Here is a 26,077-nt window from a genome sequence, read left to right as displayed (position 1 = left end):
AACCTGCAACCATGTTCAAATGTGATAAAAAATCATCATATCAAAAACTGTACATATTTACAATATTATTAAAATTCTATTCCTTTAAAAAAATATAAACATATCCAAAAAAAACAATTTAGTTAGAAAATAATTTAGCTGAATTTTCACGAGAAAATTCGGTAGGATATTTCAAAGTCAATATATTTCACAAAAAATGTAATTAATTCGCTTTAGTCAAAATTTTTAAGCACAAAGTATTTGATAGAAATCTATTTTGCACACCCTATATATATTTGTAAATAGAAATTTTTATAAAAAAAAATAATAATGGAACATTTGGAATTTAATCGACAATATTTACGACGTACAAGTCGAGCATTAAGTTTGACACCCGAAGAACAAGAACAAAGGACAGTGATTTTAAAAAATGATTTGTTATTACATGAAGCAGTGATCAAATGTGATTTGGATGGGATTAAGAAAGTTTTAAAACAGCCTGTGGATGTGGATTCCAGAAATAATGTAAGTAAATAAATTAAATTCAAGTTCAATTTTATTAATATCAAGTTTCATTCAATAATCTCAAGTTTTAAAATAAAAGTAGTCAGTGTAGTAGACAGCACAAAGTAGACAAAACAAACGCTTTTCTCTTTCATCCTAAGGAAATCTCTATAGCTTCAGATATCGCCATTTCAATTTCATCAAAATCGGTTCAAATGTTTCCCAGTGAAAGCCAAACAGATGGACAGACAGGGTTACTTTCATATTTGCAATATTGATTAGACTCATTTCTAAGAATTTATTTCAATGTTAAGCTTTATATTGTATTCTTATGCTATGATATTTTGATACTCATTTTTATACCATGTATATGGAATATATCAAGGTATACTATGTTTAGTCCCAAGTTTGTAACGCTTAAAAATGCCACGAACAAAATTTTGGTACAGTTGTTCATAAAATCACCTAATTAGTCCATTTTCGGTTATACGTATTTGTACATGTCTGGCTGCCCGTCTGTGGACACGATAACTCAAAAACGAAAAGAGATATCGAGCTTAAGTTTTTAAAGCGTGCCCAGGACGTAGAAAGTGAGGTCGAATTTTCAAAAGAGCAGCATTCATAAATTGGTTCTTGGATCTTGGAAAATAATTTTCCCCGGATCACTTAACTTAGTATCCTAACCATTTCGGCCTGAGTTTATATTTTTATTTTATTGCAATAAAAAAACTCAAGCTAAACAAATTTTTAAATTCTCTTTCTAGAATTGAAGACCTTCTTATATTTGAAATCGGATACATTTTTTGACCTCAGATATTTATTCTATTTAGAATCTAATTGGTCGAGAAAGTTTCCTTTTTTTTTGATAGAAGATGTTTTTACGGTTCATTAAACTTGAAAGGAAATATTATTATCGACATTTATGAGAAGAAAAAAAAAGGAAAAATTTTTGTATTTCACAACAAAAATTGTATTTATACATAAATTATTTACGCAAAAAGTATAAATAAATAAATACAATTTTCTTTCGCATGACATGTTTGAACAAATATTTTGAAGAAATGAATTTTCTTTCTTCATTTCCCTAAAGTTATTCGATCATTGACCCAAAATAAAGATAATCATTCATTTGTTATTTATATTAACTGATTGTTATAGGGATACAAGCAAATTCAAAATTAGTTACCTCTGAAAACTGCTTTATTCTTTATCTTTTTAATTAGAATTATGATCAAACTCATGTGTTTTAAGTAGTTTCCATTTCTTGAAGGTCCATAATTGTCTTCGATTGTCTTAAGGAGCGTATTTCTTCGGTAAACTTTTAAAAAGAATGCATTTTTTGTATTAAGTTTTAATGAAAATCGTTGCTTAAGGAAACTTTGATCCAAAAATAATAGTTTCTGCTTCATTTTATTTTAAATTTGAGATTTGTGAAGGTAATCGTCGAGTTCGCATTATCTTAAAATAATGTGTTCGTTAAATTAGGAGAAAAAAATATGAACCGAATTTTTCCTATTATCTATTTCCTCTTGCCTTTTTAAAAAATGTTTGTATTCAATTTTAATGAAAATAATTTATAAGGGTATTTTAATCAAAAAATTTCGAATCGGGTTTCTTGAACGTACTTTCTCTCTATTTAAAAATATGGCTTTATCGGTTCATTGAATTTTTAATTTGATTGGTGTGAAGCTGATATCTCTAAAACCATAATTCAGAAAAAAATTTTTCAAATTTTTTTATTTAGCGAAATGGTTATCTTTTAAAGTAAGCATAATTAAAACACAATATTATTTTTTATAAAAAATAAGGATTCACATGACACCAAACACTAATCAGAAAGTGTTACGTCACGCCTTGCCAAACGCTATTAATGATGCATATTTAACATAGAACGTAGCAGGTTACTTGATTTATTGATTAATCATACACAAAAAAAGATTGGTTACTGACAACTGCTTATAACTTTCATACACAAAAAGCCTCTCATTCAAGAGGCCATGACTCTCTACACTGTTTTCGAAGTAAATTTGAATTGGTTTTTGAAAATGCTAAATACATATTGCAAATAGTATGTTTTTTTTTTTTAATAACTTTTTTGGTGTAAATCAGATATTAATGTACCGTATAAGCCAATTTTTCAAATTTCGGACAAAAGCCTAGTATCGTAGTAGGCCGTATGTGTTTTTTTGTAAGGATTCTTAACAATGGATGTCTGGTCTATACTTAATTATTACTAATGGCCCCGATTTGTTATTTAATATAAATTTATACAAAGATTAGAATAAATATAAACTCAACAAGTTTTTTTTTTTGTATATCTCTAAAGCTACACAATTTCAACATCGAAACAAACTAACAACATACCTACCCATATTATATGAATGTTTACAAGTTCACACAAATTAGTTTAATATGCGAAAGTTTCTGTGGCTTTATAGAGTAGGAAAACAACAATATTATGAACCCATTAAAGTATATATAAACTAAACCAAGTGACGAAAATGCTCGATAAAGGAAAATACAATCGTAATTTATTGTATATAGTTATAGAAGTGAAAATTACAAAGTTTAAAAAAAAAAGCCGGTACAGAGTACTAAGCTCGCTTTTGAAACATATCTGAGAACACTCTTCATCAAATTGAATTTTTCCTTAAAGTACAATCTGAAACAAAACTAAAAAAATCAATGTTGGTTCATCCGTTTACGAGCTACGATGCCACATGCAGACAGACAGACACACACACGTAGCGGTCAAACTTATAGCACCCCTTTTTGTAAGTTAGGGGGTTAAAAACGAAATCAAACTTATTAACTCGTCAGCACTCGCGTCAACCGTTATATTCTTTAACTTTTTAAATCATAACCTCTACATAATTTTATATGAATTAATTTTTTAACGTACTAGCTTATTAAAAATGGTTTGATTACGTTAATATTGAACTGATAATTTGGGAGTGAAAATATCAATCAGACCAGAAAAATAATCTAATTAATTAAATTCATTTTAGCTTATTTCATCATATTTATATCAAAAGTTTTTTTTTTAATTTACTGAGTACGGCTTTTATTTAACTACCGAAAGTAGACGAACAGAACCGAATATTTCCGAAGTTGATATTTTTTGCTTACACTTTCTTTCTCGTGATGAGATGAAATTCTCAAAAAATGAAGATAGAAAAAGTTTCTACCACATATACAATATGAAATAAGTATTTTATGTTTTAAATTGAGCATGAGCAAAATGCTCAAAACGTGAGTGCTGGCAGATCAAATCGAAAGTAAAGTTTTTTTTTTTTTTACGAACATCATTGCTCTCTGTAAATAAAAAATTAGGCGAATCTGAAGTAAATTTTTTTTCTGGTTTGTAGTGTTTGAATAAAATACCAACGAATAAGCAGTGATAAAATTTAGACCAATAGCTAAGTTGAAATAAACAAACAGTAAAGAAATAAAAAACATTAAAAAATTGTTTGCTAAAAAATGCTACATGCAAACAAATGGACATGGATAATCATTCTCTACGTTGCTTGCCTTCTACTAACTAAATTTTGAATTCGTATACATGCTATCTTCATAATATGGATCGAGAAATAATGCGAATGGACGAACGACCGTAGTCTTTTCTAGAGTGGGGAGAACTTTTTTACTAAGTATTCAATTTCATATTAAAATCTGCACAAGGGGACATCGTAAGAATTTCGATACCATCATCATTTTTAACGATTTTCCACAGCTTCAGCTATAAAATTAAAAATTGAGCTTTCATAAAAATTGAGTCGTGCATAAATGTAGCTATTTCTAAACAAATATAACCTGTACGAGCTAGTAACGTGTTGTGATTCATTTGAGAGACTTCGGTCGCTGATGATAATTTATTTTCATCAGCTGTATTTACAAACAACGGTTGTTTATTTTTCCTGAGTAGTGTTTATTTATTTATTTATTTGGCTGTTTTTTTTTTTAACGTTATTGATAGCGTTACAATAATAATTCATATGAATTTTATTTTTTTTTTAATTCTATACCCTACGGGGGTTTGTTTTTGTGATTTTATTACAGGAATGAATAAATAATTTTCTTTACTTTAATGTATTTTTCCGCTTGGACTTATATTCTGTATTTATGAAAACTAGCGTCTAATTGTCTGATATTTTATTTCGCACACAACAGCCTGATTTTTATATCCTAGACAAAAATTGGTAAAACAGCCGCTCAAAATTGTTTTGAAATAAAAAATCATTTCATGTCCTTATGGAAAGTCCTTCCTCTTAGTCTGAAGTGGTAGATATAATTATAATTATATCTTATTCATTGATGTTCAATCACGCCTTTTGAGCGTCGGTGAAGCTATGAGATCTATTGCAAGGCATAATAACTGGCCGATTACACTTTCAAAACAAAATGAAAGTTGTGATATGTTTAAAAAACCAAAGCTTGATCGTCTCTCTGTACCCCCCCCCCCCACCATTCGAAGGAATAAAGAAGCGCAAAGATTCTATTTCAAAATTGTTTATTAGATAGTTCATTTATTCATTTGAACAATACTGTTGTAAGTTACTATGATTTCCCAATATCTATTTATTTATTCAACGCTTGTTGAAACCCAGTTTAAACCTATTACCTTAGCTCTATGACTTTGTTTTGAAATTTATTGTGTTCTAATGAATACGTTGTCTTTCCAGGTTATAGACCCATAAATTCCATTTTCATTCAATTCAATGCAAATAAATTAAATATAAGAAAAGTAGTTTCTACTTAATCCAGTAAGCAATACTAATGTAAGCTTTTGACAGGATTAAATAACGAAAATCAAAATTAATCTCAGGAGAGAGATTTTGTAATGTTAAGAACTAAATGATAAAAAATATGTGTCTGAGATCAACTACAGTGTATAAAATTTTATTGCAAAAGAAAACTCCCTGATTAAAATAAAGAACTTTAAGAGACTATATATTTACACAAAACTAAAATGTTTGAAGAAGATATGTTTTGTGACTAAAGGAATCCCTTAAGAGAAAATACATTAAAACATATAAAGGCAAACTTACTTTATTATACAAACAGTGATTTCAAAAAGTATCCTAGCATTTCTTCTTTCCTTGCGTTTCTTAGAATCAGGAGAAAATTCGATACTTTTTGAAAACACTGTTTGTATAATACATTTAGTTTGTCTTTTTGTATTAATGTATTTTCTCTATAGAGATTCCTTTAGAAGAAACGCAAGGAAAATTTGAAAGCAAAAATTGATTCCTTACAAAGAAAATGAACAATTTTTGAAGAAAAATCTTGATTTTAGGATATACGAGCATCATGGCAATTTTAAAAAGAAAGTATGATTTTTTATATATGAAGGACTAAGTCTACATCAATTCTCAAAATTATACTGGTAGACAAGCCCCCTATTTATTTATTATTTAAATAAATAAATGACTTCAAAAGTAGGCATATTTAACATGGCTTTTATAGTAAAACAGTAGATGAATGATATGTTTTCATAAATTTCTCCAAAAATAGTCGGTGGAAATTAAAAAAAAAATATATTTCAATTATAGTTGAAATCTTAAAAAATTATTGAAACCAAAAAAAAACCGTTGTGCACGACTAATTAAGGATGTATGAGCACGGTAGTGGAACACAAATTTAATTATGTTATAACTTGACCATATAATACGAAAAGTAAGGACAAAATTTTTCGATATCTGGAAAATTTTCAAAATATTATATTAATCTATAATTATTAAGCTTTCGGTATTTCGAAAACCAAGACAGGTATCAATTTATGCATATTTTTCGTCTACATTCATGAAGATATAACAAAATTCATCATCAAAGTTAAAAATAAGGTATAAATAAATTTAATTCTAAATTTAAAATTATCTTGGTTTTTAAAAGGTAGTGTTCGTACTACCTTAAAAGCGCACGAATTATGAACAAAACTGAATTTTTTTGATTTTCAAAAAAAAAAATTCTAATTTCAGGTGTTCCTTCATTTCTTACCCTTTTCTTTTGTATCTCGAAATCAAATTCAAGGCTGGAATCATATTTCCTCTTTCGATCCAACCTTCTATCAACTTTTACCTTCTATTTTGTCTTTTTCCCCATACTTTTTGAAAACCTAGTACCTATAAATACATATACTTTCTAGATTCATTTATTTGAGAGAAAATTTATAGAATACAAAGTTTAATTGATGCGGTTTTTAAAACTGGTTAATGCTCCAAAGCTTTTACAAATAAATTACGATACTTTCTGTCTATATTCATTTTATAGAGTTCTATACAATAATTCGAAGTTAACTACATTTATTTATATGATTCAGCTATCGATTAAGTATCGAAAAATTGATTTAGTTTGTCTTTTAACAATGTAACGCAAATTGTGAAAAGATTAGCCGACTAAAATTTGAGAACCTACTCTAAAATTGTTCGAACTTAAAGTTAGTAAATAACTAAATCCAATTTTTAATGACTATGAGATAAGAAAACAAAAGTTTAGAAACAAAAAATATTAATTTTTTAAAAACAAAAAACTATGCAACATTTTTTTCTTTTTGTCTACAGATTTGTCACAATATGAGCTCAAATTCTATAAATTCGTCACTTTAATTGTCGATCAAGGTTAGGTTAAGTTAAGTTATATTGGCTGTCCACGAAGGACACACTTAGGCTATAGAGCCCTTTGTGATACCATATATGTGTTTTACCACCTTTCCGCTGATAATTTCATTTATCAGCTCCTCAATTTCAGAGGCTGGGTGTACCTCCTTCATGCATATACCATGCACTATACCAGCCCATCACAACTATTAATTAAATTAATTTGCGACGGTGGGAATCGAACCCGCTACCATCAAACAAAATATGAAAATTATTTTCAAAGAATATTGCTATTAAATTTACAAAAGATATATTATGATTTTTTTATAAATATAAGATTAGATATGAATTCCAACATCTATAATCTGCCTGTAAAACTGGAAAATGAAACATTGTTTTTAATTTTTCTTATGGAATTTTTAGAATGTAAATCCTTTCAAAAAAAATTTACATGAATTATTAAAAAATTTATAATGAAGATTAATTAGCACTATTATTAAGTTAAAGTTTTTAACAACCACAATGAATTTTAATTATTTTACTAATATTTTTTATAATTAATTTTATTCAATTAATAAGAAATATGTAAGATGTCAAATACTAATTTTTTTAATTCAATTTATTGCATACATTTATTTTGTAGTCACATTCAATTTATTATTGATTTTCAGTATGGACGAGCCCCAATTCATTGGGCAGCATCCCGTGGTAATATTGAAATTATGGAATTATTAATCGCCGCTAAATGTGATATCGAAGTAGTAGATAAGGTAATAAATGTTCACTTTATGGTATTTTTACAAGCTTTTATTTAACTTAATTAAATCAGTGATTCGTCTGAAATTTTGTATACACGTTTAGTTTGAATGACAACCTAAGTGGCTAGGTTAGCTTAGTTACATTTTATGCACTCCCACGATATAGGTATCAAATGAAAGGGTTTGTTGGGAAAAATACGAATAGCATATGTAAATCGGATGACAATGCATTGTTATGGTTAGCATGGCCTAATTTTCCTGTCGCTTCCACCATATTTGATAAGCATAAACTTTTTTTATTTTAAATTAAAAATTAAAATAAAAACTAATTTTTATTGTACTAAAAAAGGGCTCAGTGGCCATGCGAGATAAAGCACAATCGACTTTACTCGTTTGGTTACTGACTGGGAGGATTTGTTTGAATGAAAAATCCATCGAGAACGAATAGTTAGTTTTACTCTTTGAAATTTATAAAAAAAGATTTCCCACAAAAGACAAATCATTTAGTTTTGTTTGTGCTAAAATCAATTTCCGAGTTTTAGTTTTAATTAGCATTATTTGATTAAAAATTGATATTTTTTTATTTTTTGTTGGCAGTATGGTATGAGACCAATTCATATGGCTGCATGGCGTGGCCATAAGGATGCAGTTCAATTGTTAATAAATGCTGGTGCTTCTGTGAATGAATTAAATAAAAAACATAATACGTTACTTATGTGCGCAGCTCAAAGTAACAAATCATCTGTAGTCAATTTTTTATTGGAAACCTTAGAAGAAGTGGATGTCAATGCGGTGGACTTAAGTGGACAAAGTGCATTATATTTAGCGGCTGCAAATGGATTTGCTCAAATTGTCAAACGTTTAATCGAATTTGGTGCCTCACATGATCTTCGTAATAAAGTAAGAACAATAACTTACTTTGGAAAGGAAAATCGATTTTGATTACGACTTGGGTCTTAGGGGAGTGTTGATTCTAGTCTTAACTCCACAATCATGTTATACCCTGTGAGATATATATCAAGGTATACTAATCTTAGAGAAAAGTTTGTAACGCTTAAAAGAATTGATGATACGAACAAAATTTTGGTATAGGTTAATTGGGTCTCGGGTGAACCGTTTGAGACAAAACCAAAGTTTAAATATAAAATTTATCCGTAAAAAAAAAAATTTTCTTTGAATAATTTTTTTGGTAAACGTCATTGTTTTTCCGTGAAGGATCAAATTAAGGCAAAACTAAAACTATAAAAGATAGAGAGATGAAAATTTGTGGGTGACTTCAACTTGTAACCCTTATGGAAAATTAAAAAAAAATTTGTAAAATTTCAAAATTATCGAAAACTAGGACAAATGCTGTGAAGGCGCAATAAATTTGAAATTAAAGATATCATTCCTTTTCTCAGAATAAGAAAACACCCTTACATGCAGCTTGTGAAAATGGCCATATTGATGTAGTCAAATATTTATTAAGTCAGGAATCAAGTGTGGAAGCGCAAGATGAAGATGGTAATACGCCGTTGCACTTTGCTGTGGAACATCAATTTAATGAGTTAGTATTATTATTGTTGGATAATGAAGCGAATCCAGATACTAAAAATACGGTAGGTAAATGTACAAAAGCGCAAATTTTTGAGTTTTATTGTTAACTGTTGAAGCACTAGAAAATTTTTGGCTAGGGAGACAAAATGGTTTCAATAGAAAAGTTGTTGATTGCAATTATATAGCCAAAATTACAAAAACATTATACTTTCTTCTATGCCTAATTATCGATTTCCTCTCATCTCAAAGAATTACACGAATATAACAACAACCAAAATACTTATTTCTGCACCGGAATAAGAACTAGGAACTAGCTTACCTCTACATACAAGGAAATTCATACAAAATAACTCACAAAGGAAACACTTTTATTTTTCTTTAAATTGAAAACTGAACAAAGAAAATCTTTCAAGGTTCTTGCAAAAAATTTGTAAAGAATTTCTTATTTTCAATAAATTAGAAGCTTAGTTGGTCATTTAATACGTATTAAATTAAATATTCGTCATACTTAACATTTAACAAAAAAAACTACGTAAATGTTCAAAACATTAATTCCAAAAAAAAGTTGTTATTATCAATAGGCGATCAATAATCAATAGGACCTTTGAATTGGAGGTTAATCAAATAAACATTGAACAAAATCATTATTAAGTAATCGTCATAATTAAATCATTCCTAAAAAAGCAGTAGTAAATTATGAATATTTTTTTGACTATGTAAGTAAACATAACGTAGGTAATTGGACAAAAATATTATGAATAATTTTTTTATACAAAGAATGATAATTTGTTTAAATGTAACTTAATCGCTTCTCATAAGTAAATTTATTCGTTGTGTGCGTAATCATGGTAGGGGCAATAAAATCGATAACAGCGCTTCCAGTGAAAAATTTTGTCGATAAAGGAGGCTGTTATGACTTATTTGCAATTCTTTACATGTTAGTATCATAGAAAATGTCAAATTAAAATTATTGAAAAACACTAATTAATTAAACTTAATGCATTAAAAATTGTGAAAATAAGAAATCAAATTGCACAAATATTATTTTTCAAATGTAAATTATCATAATTATTTATTTAAATTTGTGAGATAATAATATTAAAATTTCAATGTAAGTCATAAATTCAATCCATACAAATATATATGCATCCATAGAATTCTTAAATACAATAATTAAATAAGTGTATCGTTATCATGGAAACGCCTCCAATAAAACTCACAGACGGTGCGAATACTTGAACACAAGTAAAAATTTTTTATGTATTTTTGAACAGATTTAACTTAACGTCAACTTGACGAAATTTTTGACGAATACACACGCTTTCTTACCAAAAACTTAAATTAACCTTTGAACCTTTTTTAAACTGTCAAAAACGCGGGCATCCAATTTGATGACGTAATATGGGTATCACCATACGAAATAACACAAATAAGTTTGACAGATATATTCATAGACATCTAATTATAATAAATATAAATACTTATTGTCTATGTATACATTATACCCAGCTGTCTACACTGAACTAATTAATGGTCTACGACTTATACTGATATGACATCACAGCAGAGCTTACCCGCGTTTTACCTCTCGTGATATACAGTTTAAAAATTACGATTTTTAATTTTAATATTTAAAAAAAAAAAAAAGTGCTTTTATGACTCAAAATCAGAATATTTAAGTATATTTTTACATAAATTTTAACTTTTTTCAAATTTCATGATTTATTTTTGACTAACGATAATACCCTATCCAAGATGCATTCACTCACTTCGTACACCATTTGTTAACTTCGTTTTAGTTTTGAATTTCTTTATCGAGCAGATAAAATTTACACGGACTTAGCAAGGCTGCTTTTTTGAAAGAATTCCGCTATTTTGTTTTTTTTTTTTGTTATGACCTATTGTTTGATATTTAGTACAATATTCAACCATTTTCTCTAACATAATACAAATCTTTTAACAAAATATATTCTGTTTGAATAAATGAATATTTTGCATAAAAATTATGTAAATATTATTAAATTTTTTTTTTCAAAAGTACCTATTTTCTTTTTTAATGAAATACAAAGCAATTTTTGTGCGATTATGGTAATTTACTATTTTTATATTTAATTAATTATAAACAGTAAATAATGATGCATTAGATTTTTACCTAAATCAAATAAGTCTTCCTACTAAAAATTTATGATCTCATATTTATTAGAAAAACCAATATTTTGGTTAATGATCAAAGATCAAAGTTTGTATAGCCTCTTCTCTCCAAAGTTCAATGTATTAACAAATTTGAAAAATTAATCAAATAAATAATAGGGTATTCCTCTATTTTTGAAAAAGTACCTCAAAATGTTGATTTTGCTAATAAAAAGCCACCAAAAATTTATTTCGGAAAAATACACACGCTTTCTCGCCTAAAACTTAAATTCAATTTTGAACCTTTTTTAAACTGTCAAAAACGCGGGCATCCAATTTGATGACGTTATATCGGTATCATTATACGAAATAACACAAATAAGCTTGGCAGATATATTCATAGACATCTGATTATAATAAATATAAAATACTGCTTATCTATGGATATATTATACCCAGCTGTCTACACTGAACTAACTGATGGTCTATGGCTCGTACCGATATGACATCACAGCAGGGCTTGGTGATATACAGTTTAAAAATTATGATTTTTAATTTTAATATTTTAAAAGAAAAATGTGCTTTTATGACTCGATATCAGAATATTTAAGTATATGTTTACATAAATTTTAACTTTTTTCAAATTTTATAACTTATTTTTGACTATCGATAGTACCCTATTTAAAAAATCAAAAACGTGTAAGAGAATTAGCATAAATTAAAATTAGAAAAATGTTCTTATAAATGAAAAACTGTTTGCAGAAATATTATCTCATTTTTTACGAAAAAAATTGTTTTTATGTCGCGTCTACTAGTTCAATAATCACAGCCATGCTTTAGAATTCAATTCACATTAAATATTTCCCACAAACAATGGTATCCACTTAAGTTCTGTCTTACAATAAACATACTTAAAATTCAATTAATTTGTAATTCTAAGTACAAACACTCCAAAAGCCTCCAAAAATATTGTTTAGTACATTTTTAAATAAACAATAAATAGACCAAGCCTTTTTTTATTGTATTGTACAATAAAATTTTTTTTACAAGCCTTTGTGTGTTAATTTTTAATCCTGGGAAATAATAGAACAATTTTTTATTAATATTCAGTCTAGTTAGCCTTGTATATGATTCAGTCTAAGAAAAATAATTAATATTTATAATAATATTGTTATAATAATTAAAAAAATTGAAGATTTTATCTGCTTCATATTTCATCTTTTTTGACTTGGTCAGCCAATAAAAAACTGAATGATTGCTAATATTAATAAATTTTTCAATTTTGAAAACAAGAAAAAATATTCTGCAGTAATTATTGACCTAACTAACACTAACTTTGTTCGCATTTATTTAATTTTGCTCTACTGTTACTTATAACTGATAACGAGTATCTAATTCAAACATTTATATTATGTCTCTTCCCAACGCTTCCACCAAATTTATATTTAGTACGTATTTTTTAGAGAGTAATTCAAAATGCTGATGTAAGCTCTAGCTTCATTAAGTTGAATGAAACTTTTGAATAGCAGTTAATACTAATTTCTTTATTCACTAAATTTTTCAGAAAGGCTTAACGCCTTTACATATTGGGGCCAAATTAGGATGTAAAGGTATTATAGAAACTTTAATTCAACATGGTAGTTCCCTAAATATTCAATGTAATGTAAGTATTTATATAACAATCGTAAAAAGTAGAACTTAATTTTACAATTTTTTTCAGACTGGCGAAACTCCTTTACATCTTGCCAGCCATGCCAATCAAGTGGAAATTGTAGAAATACTAATTGAAAAAGGTGCTGATTTGAATTGCTTAAATAATGTAAGTACTTGTATAAAATTTGAGACTAAAAATGTAAACATTAAATTCAAATTGAATAGAATTTTTGAAGCGCGGCGTCTGTCATAAATGAGGCTAAAAGTTTTTGAATCCATATCAAAAGATGTAGAAGAGAAAATATGACTGATTAAATTAAGATTTCTTTAAAGTACTTTTCTTAGGATAAACCTCCTCTATTTAGGAAATTAAGGTCCAAAAAGTGGGTAAAATTTCACATTTTATACTGGTTAGTAGTAAGATTCGAATAATCTTAAGAAAATCGTAGCAAAACGCGAGATAAATCACGTAATTTGATCTCTTTTACACACCTAATAAATATAAAAATTTTTTCTTCAATTCATTAATAATAATTAAATAAATGCATATTTAATTAGGAAGTTTTATTACAAGTTAATTAATTAATTTAACGATAATTATTACCATGCAGCAATAAATTCATAAATAATAAATTAATAATTACTACAAAGTGTTTTTTATTCATATTTATATGAGACGAGTTTTACCTCTCTAGGAAAGGAAAGAAAACTATAATTGTTTTTATTAAAAAAATTTTATTACATAATTTTTTTGTTTTGAATTATGTAGAATATTCGATTTATAGTGTCAAGATCGTATCATAATATCTTTTTCGCTATGAATGTCAACAGAAAAAAACGAAATAATTGTTGCCGGACAGATTCCAGGCAAAAAAAATTTCAATTTTCAAGATGTAGAAGAACAGGCTCGCTATTTTAAATGTGCCTGGCATAACAACTTTTGTATTTGTTGTTCAATTACCCTCTAACTTTAATATTGTATCCTAAAAAGAGGGGTGTTATAAGTTTAACGTGTCTGTGTATCTGTGTGTATGTCTGCGGCATCGTAACTCCTAAACGAATGAACCACTTTTGATTTTTTGTTTTTCGTTTGAAAGATAATTTGATTGAGAGTGTTTTTAGCTATATTTCAAGTGCAATTTAAGAATTCCGTACCGCAAACAACTAGAAAGAGATGCTTTTTTTGAATCATAGCTAAGAACAGTTTCTATCAAAATTGGTTATTCTGTTTTGGAGCTACGACGCCAAAAATGAATAGATCATATCTGATTTTATATCAGTGGTCCGAAGATATAATATAATATCTTCGACAAGAACCTGTGGAAGCTCTTCTTTCTTTTATAAAATTTAACTCCAAAATGTACCGTAGGCCTAAATCAGTTTCAAACGTACCTTGAATCGCTTATATTTCTTAAATCAATGAAGTTTTGAAGTTTTCTTTCTAGTATCTAAATAGTTTCTTTATTTTGTGTATAGCAAATTTTATCAGCAGGTTTATTTCTATTTATAGAGATTACAGTCTGCTATTCATATTGGCGCCGAAATGGGTCATACTGATATATGCCGATTACTATTAGCGGCTGGTGCTGATATAGAGCAACGTGAACAAACTGGAAATACACCCCTATATATAGCGGCACGAGGCAGTTTTACGGCTATTGTTGATATGATAATTAAAACGGCCCGATTGGATTATCCAGCTCACGTAAGTTGATTGAGTTAGCCTAAATCATTAATTTAATGTGACTGTCGCCATTATGGTTGAATTATTCCCTTACGCCTGAATGGCTTTAATTATCTGCAATAGGAATTGTAGGAACTCTACAGTATTTTTAGAATCTTAGAAAAATGTATTAAAAAACCCCAACAGTATGCATAAAGCAAAATATAAAAAAGTATTTCTATCTACACTAACATCGGTTAACTTTCCCCTAAAAATTTACTTAGGTGTAACAAAATTCCTATCACTAGAAAGTCATTTAAAAATAGTAGAAAATTATAGTCTTTAAAACAAATTTTTCAAAAAAGCCAGTTGGTTTTCGAGAAAGTGTTATAAGTTATTTCGAAGCTAAGCTTTTAGAATTTTATCGGTGATAAAGCTCGTTGATCACTTATTTCATGATATAATCAATAATTCATAAAAAATCATGACCTTGTCTATCAATTAAAAGCTTGTTTATTAACTTTATATGAATAAATTTTATTATGCTATAATTAAAATTTAAAATTTTATTTTCTTGGGTGCAGTTTGATTAAATCTTGTGCATTAGAAATTACAATCAAAAAAATCTACATTTATGAGCATTTATGATATATGAAATACAGTAGCACTATTTCCAAGTGCAGAGATAACCTTCAAAAATGTAATACAAATCTGGAAATGTTTAAATTGCTCCAGGTTAAAATTTAATATTTCTGTTGTTAATTAATTAAATTTTCGTGTTTTTAGTTTATTGCAGAATTCTTACAAAATTATACATATATTAATAATAATTTAAGTATTTCTTGGAAGTAAAAACAAATTTTTTGACCACTTACTAAACAAATACTCTATGTTCAAAGAATCGTTGCAATTAGTAGTTGATAAATATATCTAAATATATATAATTATTTGTTTTTAACTGTTAAATATTTTTGACCTTTGAATCTATTGATCATAATTGGGAAATTTGGATAAATTGACATAAAATAGTCAAAGACTCGGGCAGCAAATTCCATAGATAGGGTGTGAACATGCCACTTACATTTGTTGGAATATGTACTCATTTACAATGTTCTATTATACCGTTAGCCTATAAAAAGGTGAAGTTGGTATGATTCTTTTTGTCTTTCATTTCGCCTTCATTCTAATAGGGTTCGATCATCAAATTTATGGAAATAATGGAAATTAATTCAATTCTTAAGTTTTGATTTTCATTTTTCATATATTAAGAGACTTGACCTCATATTTCGCAAAACTAACGGCAAAAAATTAACAACATTCAAAAGGGTTGGAAATATAATCCAATTTTTCTAATTTTCAAATAGGATCGATTTTTGATCAATTTTTATAATTTTTACTGTAAACGTCAGGCAAATAAGAAACGTTAAAATACAAAAATTGAAATATGAAAAGAAAGAAAAATATAATTTCGTCACTCAAGCCACAGCTAAAAACTTATTTTTCTTTATTACTAAACTTACATGGATTCAATACTCCAAATAATGGACAAAAATAGAGATTTCGATTTATTATGAACTAACGGTCTAAATGGTCAGTTGTCAATTCTTTGCTTCTAATTTATGTCTACAGTAATAGAAAAAAGATTATAAATTTTTGGCATTTAAAAAAATTATATACCTCACCAACAGACAGAATATTCCGGTATTTATTAATCCATGAGTAAAAAGGTTGACTTGAAATGAAGTGAATATTTATGATAAATTACTTGCCGGAAATTTTGAATAAAAGTGAAATGGATATAAATATAAGCCTTCAACTTTACAACTATTAATCCATAATAAATTTTATATAACGATTAATTTTAGAATAATTTTTCTAATAATATGTGATCTTACCTAGTTTATAAATAAAATATCAAAACAATATTATTAATCAGTTCGAATGTATGAAAAAAAAAAAGTTTGACCTTAACATTTTTTTCTCTGGGTAAAAATTCTTTGTGAGTTCATCCATAATTTATGAATGACAAGATATTTACTGTCAACTTCAGTATATTTTGCCCTTTTATTATTGTTAATATTTATTTTAAAAATATTTTTTAACATTTAATCTTTGTCAGGATTATATTTTAATCTATTGAGAGCAATTTATTGTAGATTGTTATCCATTGTCTTTAAATAAAATCGGTGATTTATCTAGAATTAGAATCTAAAGCATTTAACATATTTTTATTAAAATTATGATTTCATATCAATAAATTTGCATAAATTATAATCAAGAATGCAGGAAAATGAAGCAAAATAGATACCCGGCCGCTTTGCTGGGGAACTTCTCCTTTAAAAACAAAGACTATCAAGTTATAGCCCTCGCTTATCCTTCCTTTTGTTCACATTTTTATGAATTTTAATTTTTCGATGGGGAATTCTAACTTTTTTGAAAATTTAGTTTTGCCCATGATACTCGCTGACGTTGTAACTTTCTATAGGTCCAATAATTAAAATTAACCTGATTTTTATACTTTTTGGATCAATATTACCCCATCCACTGTTTCATCAAATTTCAAACTAAAAATTTTTTTTTCGGTTTTCTCGATTTTTTCCCTTCAAAAAATTGCAAAAAATTGAGAAAATTTGTTTATCTCCAATTTCGATAAAACTCAGTATATAAGGTAATTTTAACCAAAAGTACAAAAATCAGGTTTATTTGATGACTGGTCGAATAGTTTTTGAGATACGGACTAAAATCGATCCAAATATTACGATATCACAGAAAATCTGCATTCAATCATTAAATTAACCTGATTTTTCCTTACAACTAGGAAGTATATCTTTGAAACGTGCGTACATAATAGTTTTTTTCTTAGCGCATAATCTAAGTTTTTAAGTCTACTATTTATGTAATATTTTCGGTTGGATCGTTGGATCAAATCAAACGTTTTATGGAGTAACTTTATTAAGGAAGCTATTGGTCAAACTACATCTTTAACTTTTTATATACCTTAATTTTTTTTATTTTACCATTTAGCTTGGATCAAAAAATTTTCAATAAAATTCAAATTTTTAAAATTTTGGTACAGGAAGGAACTAATGGTAATACAAAAGATGTCCCAGCAAAACCAATATTAAATACCGCACGAAAAAGATGGAAAATACCAGCAAATAATTGTGAAGAGAATGGTAATCATTTAAAAGATGATAGTAAACAAGGCTTAAAAAGTATTTTATGGAAATTAGCATATAAACAATTGGGTCCAGGTGAATGGAAACGTTTAGCATTACATTGGGCATTCACAGATGAACAAATTCGAGCCATTGAACATCAATATACCGGTAAATTAAATTTATCATAACCATTTTCAAATTTCGATTTTCGATTTTATGATGTAAGATATTAAAAAAGTTTGATTTTAAAAAATTTTGCTATGAAAAATCTTATCAAGCATTCCCAGTTGAAGTCTAAGTCACTAAATTGAAAAATGCACCATTTTATTCTTAAAAAGGTTCAAGGTCGAAAAATGAAATGTTTTGAATTTGTTGTACTTATTTTGAGAACCAAATAACGAAGTGCATCATAGATCAATTAAAACAAAATTTACATTAAAATGTTTACGATTTTTTTTAACAAAATTTGCATTTTGATGTCTTCCCTATTTTTATGTTAATTATTTGCAAAATTAGTATTTTATAAAACTAATTAATACAATAGTTGACGTAAATTCAAATTTTATAGTTTTTTTGAAAATTTTCCAAGGTTTCTTTCTTAATCATTGAAGAATTCGACATTAAAATTTTCAGTAAAAAAAGAATATATTTAGTTATTTAATTTAATAATCATACTTAAGTTAAATTAAAATTTCTTTAATATATAAAATGGTCAACTTTTCGAAATATTAAAATAAAAAAATTCATTTTGAAAACAAAATTTGTGACCTTAAGAACAAATATTTATCATTTTATTAATAATGTTCAAATAATAAAATTTTCCATCCCATAAAAAATTGTTTACAAAATAATAAAAGTTTTAAACTTAGCATGACAAAATTGGCATTTTTATTTTATTTTAAGTTATTGCAGAATATTTAAACCGATAAAATTATAATTATTTTCACATCACTTCAATTCATATTTAATATAAATTTTTCTGAAATTAAATTGCTTATATTTAAAAAAAAATAAAATCAATTGTTATTAAATCAATTTTTAATATATTTGATATGACAAGGAAGGTCAAATTCTCAAATAATTAATAATTTTTTTGGGAGAGTTTTAATTTGTAGGTATACAAATGTTTTTTTTTTTAATTTTCTAATTGGACATTCAATGTTTATTTACTTTAGAGCTATTAGTTGAATCCTATTGAAATCATTGTCAAGTGTAAATACAAACTCTTAATCGGACTCGGCACTCAGGCTGTTCAAGTTCTCGTAGGTTCTCTTCGGTTCTCTAGTTAGTTCTCGTAATACGTGGAAAACATTTTTTGGAATATCTACAATTTGCTTTGAAGAAACTGAAAAGCAATAGTTATGGCGGACGAGTCAATGCAGTATAGACGTCAGGTCCATACTGCTTGGCGATACCCAAAATACTTCTGGTGGATAGCCCTGCAATATAAGATACTTATGTTTACATAGATACTTAAGTATGTGTCTCTATACCATACCATCATTGTAGTAAACGCTTACTAAGGCACATTTCTTACCGTGTATAGTTAGTTATAGGTATGATATTGTCAACTCAATAAATTTAAAATTTTAACCTAGTGAAGCTATAAATTATGCAAAGACGTCACATTTATATAGATTTTATTGATAAATTTCACCTCAAGCAAATTCTTTCAAGTTCATTCAATTTTAAGTTTTGACTCCTCTGAAACGCACAAATGGTTTCGTAAATCGAGTTTCAGTGATTCATTCTCGCTTGATTTTATTTACACGATGTTTTCTGACGATATTGAAAGGAAAAAAGATTTAGATCCGTGGTAGTCCAGAACTTTCTGGAACAAATCGAAAACGTTGAAATTGTTGTTTAGTTATTTATTGCTTCATCTAAAAAAAAAAAACAATTAATTTAAATTTATTCGAAATAATTAACTTTTTTATTACAACAAAAATTTTGTTGCATAATAATTTTGTACAAAATTTTACTGAACCCTAAAAATAATAATTTTGTTTTTGCTTACTAGATTTCAATTAATAATATTTATTAATATCAAAACATTAAAAAAAAATTAATTTATAATATATTGTTAATAAAACCTCATTTAAATTAATTATTAACCAGTTCTATTCGGTAATATAAAATCGTAAAATTTTTTGTAATCAGAAAATTTAAGCATCATTTATAATTTAAGCTTATTTTTTTCTGATTATAATTTTTTGTGGTAATTTTTAATTTCTTGGTAGAAAACTATTGCATTATCGTAAATCAAAATAAAATTTTAATGAAATATCCTTTATATTGAGGTATCCACAACTGTCTGTTGGTCGGCTTATCGAACCTAATAATAAAAGGGAGTTTGAAGAGAGAGAGAGCGATAAATGCCAAATTAGTTCAGAGATACATCTAAATGTCAAATTCATTAGTAAAAGCCCACCCAACCAACAAAGCCTAGGATTGATGCTCCAACAGTGAATAGACATATATTTAGAATTTCTCGGTTTTTAGAAAAAGTAAATATTTATTTATGAACAAAATTTTGGGAAAGACATTTATATAGGGCACTTGACATGAATCCAAGAAGTCCAGGTTCGAGTGTATTTTTTTCAATTCTCTTTTATAAAGATTACGAGACATTTGTCAATATTTAGTTTACACTGTATGTATCATATTAAAAATCATCAATTATAATCGAGAGACCATGATGTAAATAAATATCGTATACATGATTAAAAGTAAACAAAAACAAAAAGTAATTTTTAAAAGAAGTTACATGTTTGGCTTTTAAGGTTCACATCTACCACGGATTAGGTTCACATCTACCACGGTAGTGTGATTGTTATACATAAATTTTAAATATTAAGGTTCTTAATAACATAATCTAAATTTTTATTTAGATTTGCGACGGGTATATTTTAAAATATAATTTATTTGGCCATAATTAAAGGTGATTAAACTACAAATTTTTTATACAATTTTGATTCAATAAATTTTTTCAACCAAAATAATTGTCGTATATTGGAATAAAATCAACCTGTTCATAAAAAATTCTATAGAAAGATTTATTACTTGTTGCTTATTTGAAAACTGTACATAAATGAAAAATCATGCCTAAGTATTTAGGGGAGTAATTTTCGTGATTGAAATTTGAGTTGAACTATAGTTAAATTTATTATAATTTAAAATAATAATAATAATGTAATATTTATGATACGTTTTATAAAATAAATTATAATTTAATTGATTAATACTTACAACTACCGCTCTTGTTATTATTCTTTATATTTTTTATGTTACAAGACATTTCTGGAATAATAATAATTCGAAAAAATGTAAAATAATTCCACTTTGACTTGCCATCCTAAGAAGAAATAAACTACATCTCTTTTCTAAATAGTTGAAATTTGGAAAACAATTTCTAATGAAAAATCAATAAATAAATCAATGATTCAATCTTAACAATTCGTGTTGATGCTTATTAATTTCCGTTTATCCAAAAATAACATTTAGTTTCAGGCATATTTTATTAAATAAAAATAATTAAATTTATTTTAAAAATTAATTAATATTCGTGAGATGATTTCTCGAAGGACAATTGAACACTTTCACCCTGCAGGTTTTATTAGTTAGGTTTTATTAATTTTGCCACAAGTAAACAGGAAATATCCCTGAAATTATATTTAAGAATATTATTTTTAAATTAAAAAGTGACATTTATTGGTAATTTTTGATAAAAATTTATTTTATTCTTTATTTTTTTGTCTGTTGCAGGGTCTACAAGCTACAAAGAACACGGATATCGTATGCTATTAATTTGGATGCATGGTTTATCCGATGATGTCAATCCAATTAAAGAGTTGTATGAAAGTCTTGTAGCAATTGATAAAACTTCCGTTGCAGGTACATTTTATTAATTCTAAAAATTCTTCCGCCTATTTTAAATATTGTAATGATAGGCTTATAATCAATCGTAGTATTTGTCAGTTGATATTAGAACCACTGGAAATTTAAAAAAGCCGTTTTTAAGGTCGCATCTAAGCAGTTTTCACGGGGCCTGGAAAAAGTAAAATCGATTTATATTCATTCAGAACGATATCAAATAAGAAAAAAATTGATAAAAAATTTAAACAATTTTATTATTAGCTACTACAAAGAAGGAAATATCCGTGTTTGGCATCTCAAATATTGTAATTTTCCAGGAATTTGATGATGGAAACGTTTATTTTTTCATGTCAGACAAAACGATTTTCATATTTTTTATTCAATTATCTGCTTATTTGATTACGTTGAATATTCATCAATTTTAAGGTTACCACGGAATTAAAAATTTTCCAACTATCCTGAAAGTGTTAAAGAAAAAACCATGACTATGGGAAACTTAGAGGAAAAAATTCTTACCCGCATCTCTGACAGCAGATTTTTTATTTTCAGCCGTTTTGAAATAATTGTCATATACCTTCAATAAAAGGGTACCTATGGGTAATCTTAGTCGTAGGTCAATGTAATAAGTTCAAATATTGTTTCCGATTCAATTTATTAATTTCCAACATAAAATTGAGATGTTGTAAGTTTGAATCCGTAATTAGTTGGTTACAGATTTATAACAACAAATAACTTTTCTATTTCTATCTTCCGAAATATTTATGATCTTGAAAAATCACACATGTGCATGAAGATGCAGTGTTTCTTTCAGAGTATTGACGACACTTTTTGAGTCTCGTACATTCAATAAAGAATAGTGTTTTATTATTTCGATGTTTTCCGTTGTTAATATTAATTATTCATCCGTTATTAGCAATAAAATTTTTATTTTTATTTCTTCTAAAATTAAAGTTTAAAAACTGGATTGAACTAAAAATAATTATTAATATTCCAAACACAAAAAGATGACATAAGTACAAAATAATTATGTCATTTTATGGTAATTTTTTCACTAATTTATTATAAGGAAAAACAATATCATATACTTTTATTAATAATAAAAGTGACTGAGCAATTTAATATCCAAATCAATTGTCATTCAAATTTTGAGAGTACACACGTACTTAACTTAAAATAAACAAAAATTCCAATAAATAATTCTAAAAATTTTAAGAAAGTCATTCATCAAACAATAACTGGAAAAATTACTTATTATCATGAAATTCTAAACTCATGCTATGCGTGTAGGAGCTTCAAGTCACTTTTTAGCTTTACGCTACTTTAACTCGAAATCAGTTTTCATTTTTGCGTTATCATAATCTTTTTCTAGGAACAATATTTCTTACCCAAAATTAATTTTCCTCACATCCAAATTTTATCCAATTTTGACAAACCAAGTATGTGAATCCTACTAAATTTAGGTCATACTTTTCAAATTGGTGCTCAAAATTAACCTAGCTCTAAAAGATTTCAAGAATGCGGAGTCCTGGTCCAGGAATTAAGCACATTAGTGATAGCTAGCAAAAAATTGACAGGACAAAAAATTGAAAAGATTGACCCAAAATTAGTGGGTTTAAAAAAATATTCCATTAAGATAGGATTAAATTTGCCTGTGTTATCAAAAAAATCGAATTTTTTAACTTTATGACGTCATCAGAATCCAAAAAATTCAATTTTGCTCTGTCACATCCAAATTTTATCGAATTTTGATAAACCTAGTATGTAAACCTACTAAATTTGGGTTATTCTTTTCAAATTAACCTTGCTCTAATTGGTTTCAAGAATGTGAAGTCCTGGTCTCGGAATTAATCTTTAATTAGTGATAGCTTCCGAAAAACAGACATAGCAGCTGAAATAAATGAAGTTAGTGTTTTTCAGTGTGAATCCAATAAAATCGCATCAAATTTGCTTTTTTTATCATTATCAAAATAACCCAGAGAAATTATTTTCCTAAAATCTTAAACAAATATTTTCTTTCTATTTCAGAAGTCTTACGAAAGAAAGTCGAAAAGGATAATTGCAGTGATAATGGAAATCAAAAAATTTGTAAACAATGCAGTATTATTTAAAATAAGAAATAAAACCTAAATTCAAAATTTACAAAGAAACCAAAAATTATTAGATTTTAAAAATGAAAATTTTTCGAACTATATATTATATATATTATATTTCTTCTATATAACTTTTGTATAAAACATATTTTCTGCCAAAAAAAAAATGTTTTTGTGACATTCTAAACTAAGAAAGAATAAAAAAAATCTATCAAATCTATTTTTTGTATGATTTATTTCTGATTTCTTTGCTTTTTACGTTTTCAGATTTATCGTCCTTTTTTTGTATTCTCGAATTTTAAGAGTCATATTCCTTGATTAGTTGAATGCAAATCATATCAAGTTATGGAAAATCATCAAAGGTACATTGTTTGCCCCTTTCTTAGTACTTTAATTTATCAACTATGCTTAGAAGATTTTTTTAACCCCCGGACTAAGAAAACGGGGTGTTATAAGTTTGACCACCATCTGTATGTGCCTGTGTATTTGTCTGTCTGTGGAATTGTAGCGTCTAAGCTGATGAACCGATTTAAATTTGTTTTCGTTCATTTCAAAGGTAATTTAACGGAGGTTGTTCTTAATTTCAAGTTCCAGTTTAGGGCAGCATACCCCAAAAAACTAAAAAATTGGCGATGCTCTTCAAAATCGATTCAGTTTGGAAAGGCATGACATATTATTTTCATATATTCATATATAAATAATTACCATGGAAATAAATCGATGGTCAAATAAACCTGGCTCAATTCATTTCGAAAAGTGAAATGGTAAAATAATTAGGTAATTCAAAACAATAATTCAAAAGAACAAAGTCAACTCAATTATTTCAATTTTAATTAAAATATTTCCAAAAATTGGTCCTATAAATGATAGCTCTCTAAGTATCCTTTTCTCATCTCATCTGATGTCTTTGACCATCACTTTGATGTTGATTTAAGAAGGAATGTTATAAGTTTAAACTGTTTATCTGTACGTCTGTGTGTTTCTCAGTGATATCGTAGCCAATAAACGTACGAACCGACATGATTGAGAACATTTTAAAGCTAAGTTTCCAAAAATCGGTTTACAAGATTTAAATCGCATTTATCGGAGGTTTTTTAAATTTTGTAAATTTCACTTGTTTATAGGTGCTAGGTGCTAGCTGTGCAAAATTTGATTTCTTTTTAGTTATAAGGCATCACCATAATCTATGATATTAAACTTTGCGCAAGCAGAGCTAATTTTTATCCAATTCATTGAAATTAATTTTATATAATTATTTATTTTATATACCTTTTCAGATATATTGTATTTTCTCGGAATAGCAAATTTGATAGAGCATTAAATCCGTATTAAAAATCATTTAAGTTAATCACTTTATTGAATTGGGTATTTTTGAAATTTTCTTATTATTATAATCATTATTTAATCGCATCCTCCTTGTCTTATGTAATCTTTAGAGATTAATTACGAAAATTGACATAAAATTATAAAAAATAAGAGTTTTGTATAATTAAAACTTTCCAAAAATTGTATGAATATAGAATATTGTGTTTAAAATTATCAAAATTTATTCAAGGTTTGAAGCTAGTTCTTGGAAAAACCACCGAGTTTGTTTGAAAAACTTGCTTTGATTCCTTATAAATGTAAATTATATTCTTTTATTTTATTATTTTTGATTTTTTCCTCATGTTTTTGTGATATAAGTATTTGATTTCTGTCCGATATGATTTATCGGTAATATATATAATTATTACTGTTTTTTCGATCTGTAAAATTCTTGGAAAATACAGATCATTATAAAAACTGAATTTGAATATTTATTAAAATAAAGCCAAAAATTTTAAATTGTAGGTATTCAACTTTTACAAATGAAATTTGGTGCCTGAATTTTTCAATTACGGCGTTTTTGAACAATGGGGAATCATCTTACACTTTTTTTTCTCTGAAAAACGAAAAAATTTAAATGCATTGAATCATTTACATTTCAAACAAATCGATCAAATTCACTTAAATTTTTCGAAAACCTGATACGTTTAATGGGGCCCAATTTGATTGAATGCCAAATTTTAAAGAGCCACATCACTTTAGTCTTGGATATTAATCATTTTTTACCTGTAGAAGGTAATTTAGATTCACGGTCAAGATTCTTCGA

The 26,077-nt window shown here is 26.9% G+C and overlaps 1 protein-coding gene across 1 annotated transcript; it reads left to right on the top strand.

Annotated features, from left to right (window-relative positions):
• The first annotated feature begins 294 nt into the window (after positions 1-294).
• Positions 295-25,278, top strand: LOC123298678 (ankyrin repeat and death domain-containing protein 1A-like). Its single transcript, XM_044880770.1, has 11 exons — positions 295-504; positions 7,751-7,849; positions 8,435-8,737; positions 9,238-9,435; positions 13,068-13,166; positions 13,224-13,322; positions 14,667-14,861; positions 17,896-18,148; positions 21,746-21,874; positions 23,882-23,948; positions 25,224-25,278. The coding sequence occupies exons 1-11, from the start codon at positions 310-312 to the stop codon at positions 25,276-25,278; spliced, it is 1,692 nt and encodes a 563-aa protein (XP_044736705.1). The 5' UTR covers positions 295-309.
• The last annotated feature ends 799 nt before the right edge of the window (positions 25,279-26,077 follow it).

This window comes from Chrysoperla carnea, chromosome 4 (assembly GCF_905475395.1).
Source record: "Chrysoperla carnea chromosome 4, inChrCarn1.1, whole genome shotgun sequence".
Classification (NCBI taxonomy): Eukaryota; Metazoa; Arthropoda; class Insecta; order Neuroptera; family Chrysopidae; genus Chrysoperla; species Chrysoperla carnea.
This window is presented reverse-complemented; position numbering and strand designations above follow the sequence as displayed.

Coding starts and splice junctions, on each gene's coding strand:
- LOC123298678 (XM_044880770.1), top strand. CDS start 310: ATGGAACATTTGGAATTTAATCGACAATATTTACGACGTACAAGTCGA. Junction 8,738..9,237: donor CACATGATCTTCGTAATAAA/GTAAGAACAATA, acceptor TCCTTTTCTCAG/AATAAGAAAACACCCTTACA. Junction 21,875..23,881: donor TGATAAAACTTCCGTTGCAG/GTACATTTTATT, acceptor TTTCTATTTCAG/AAGTCTTACGAAAGAAAGTC.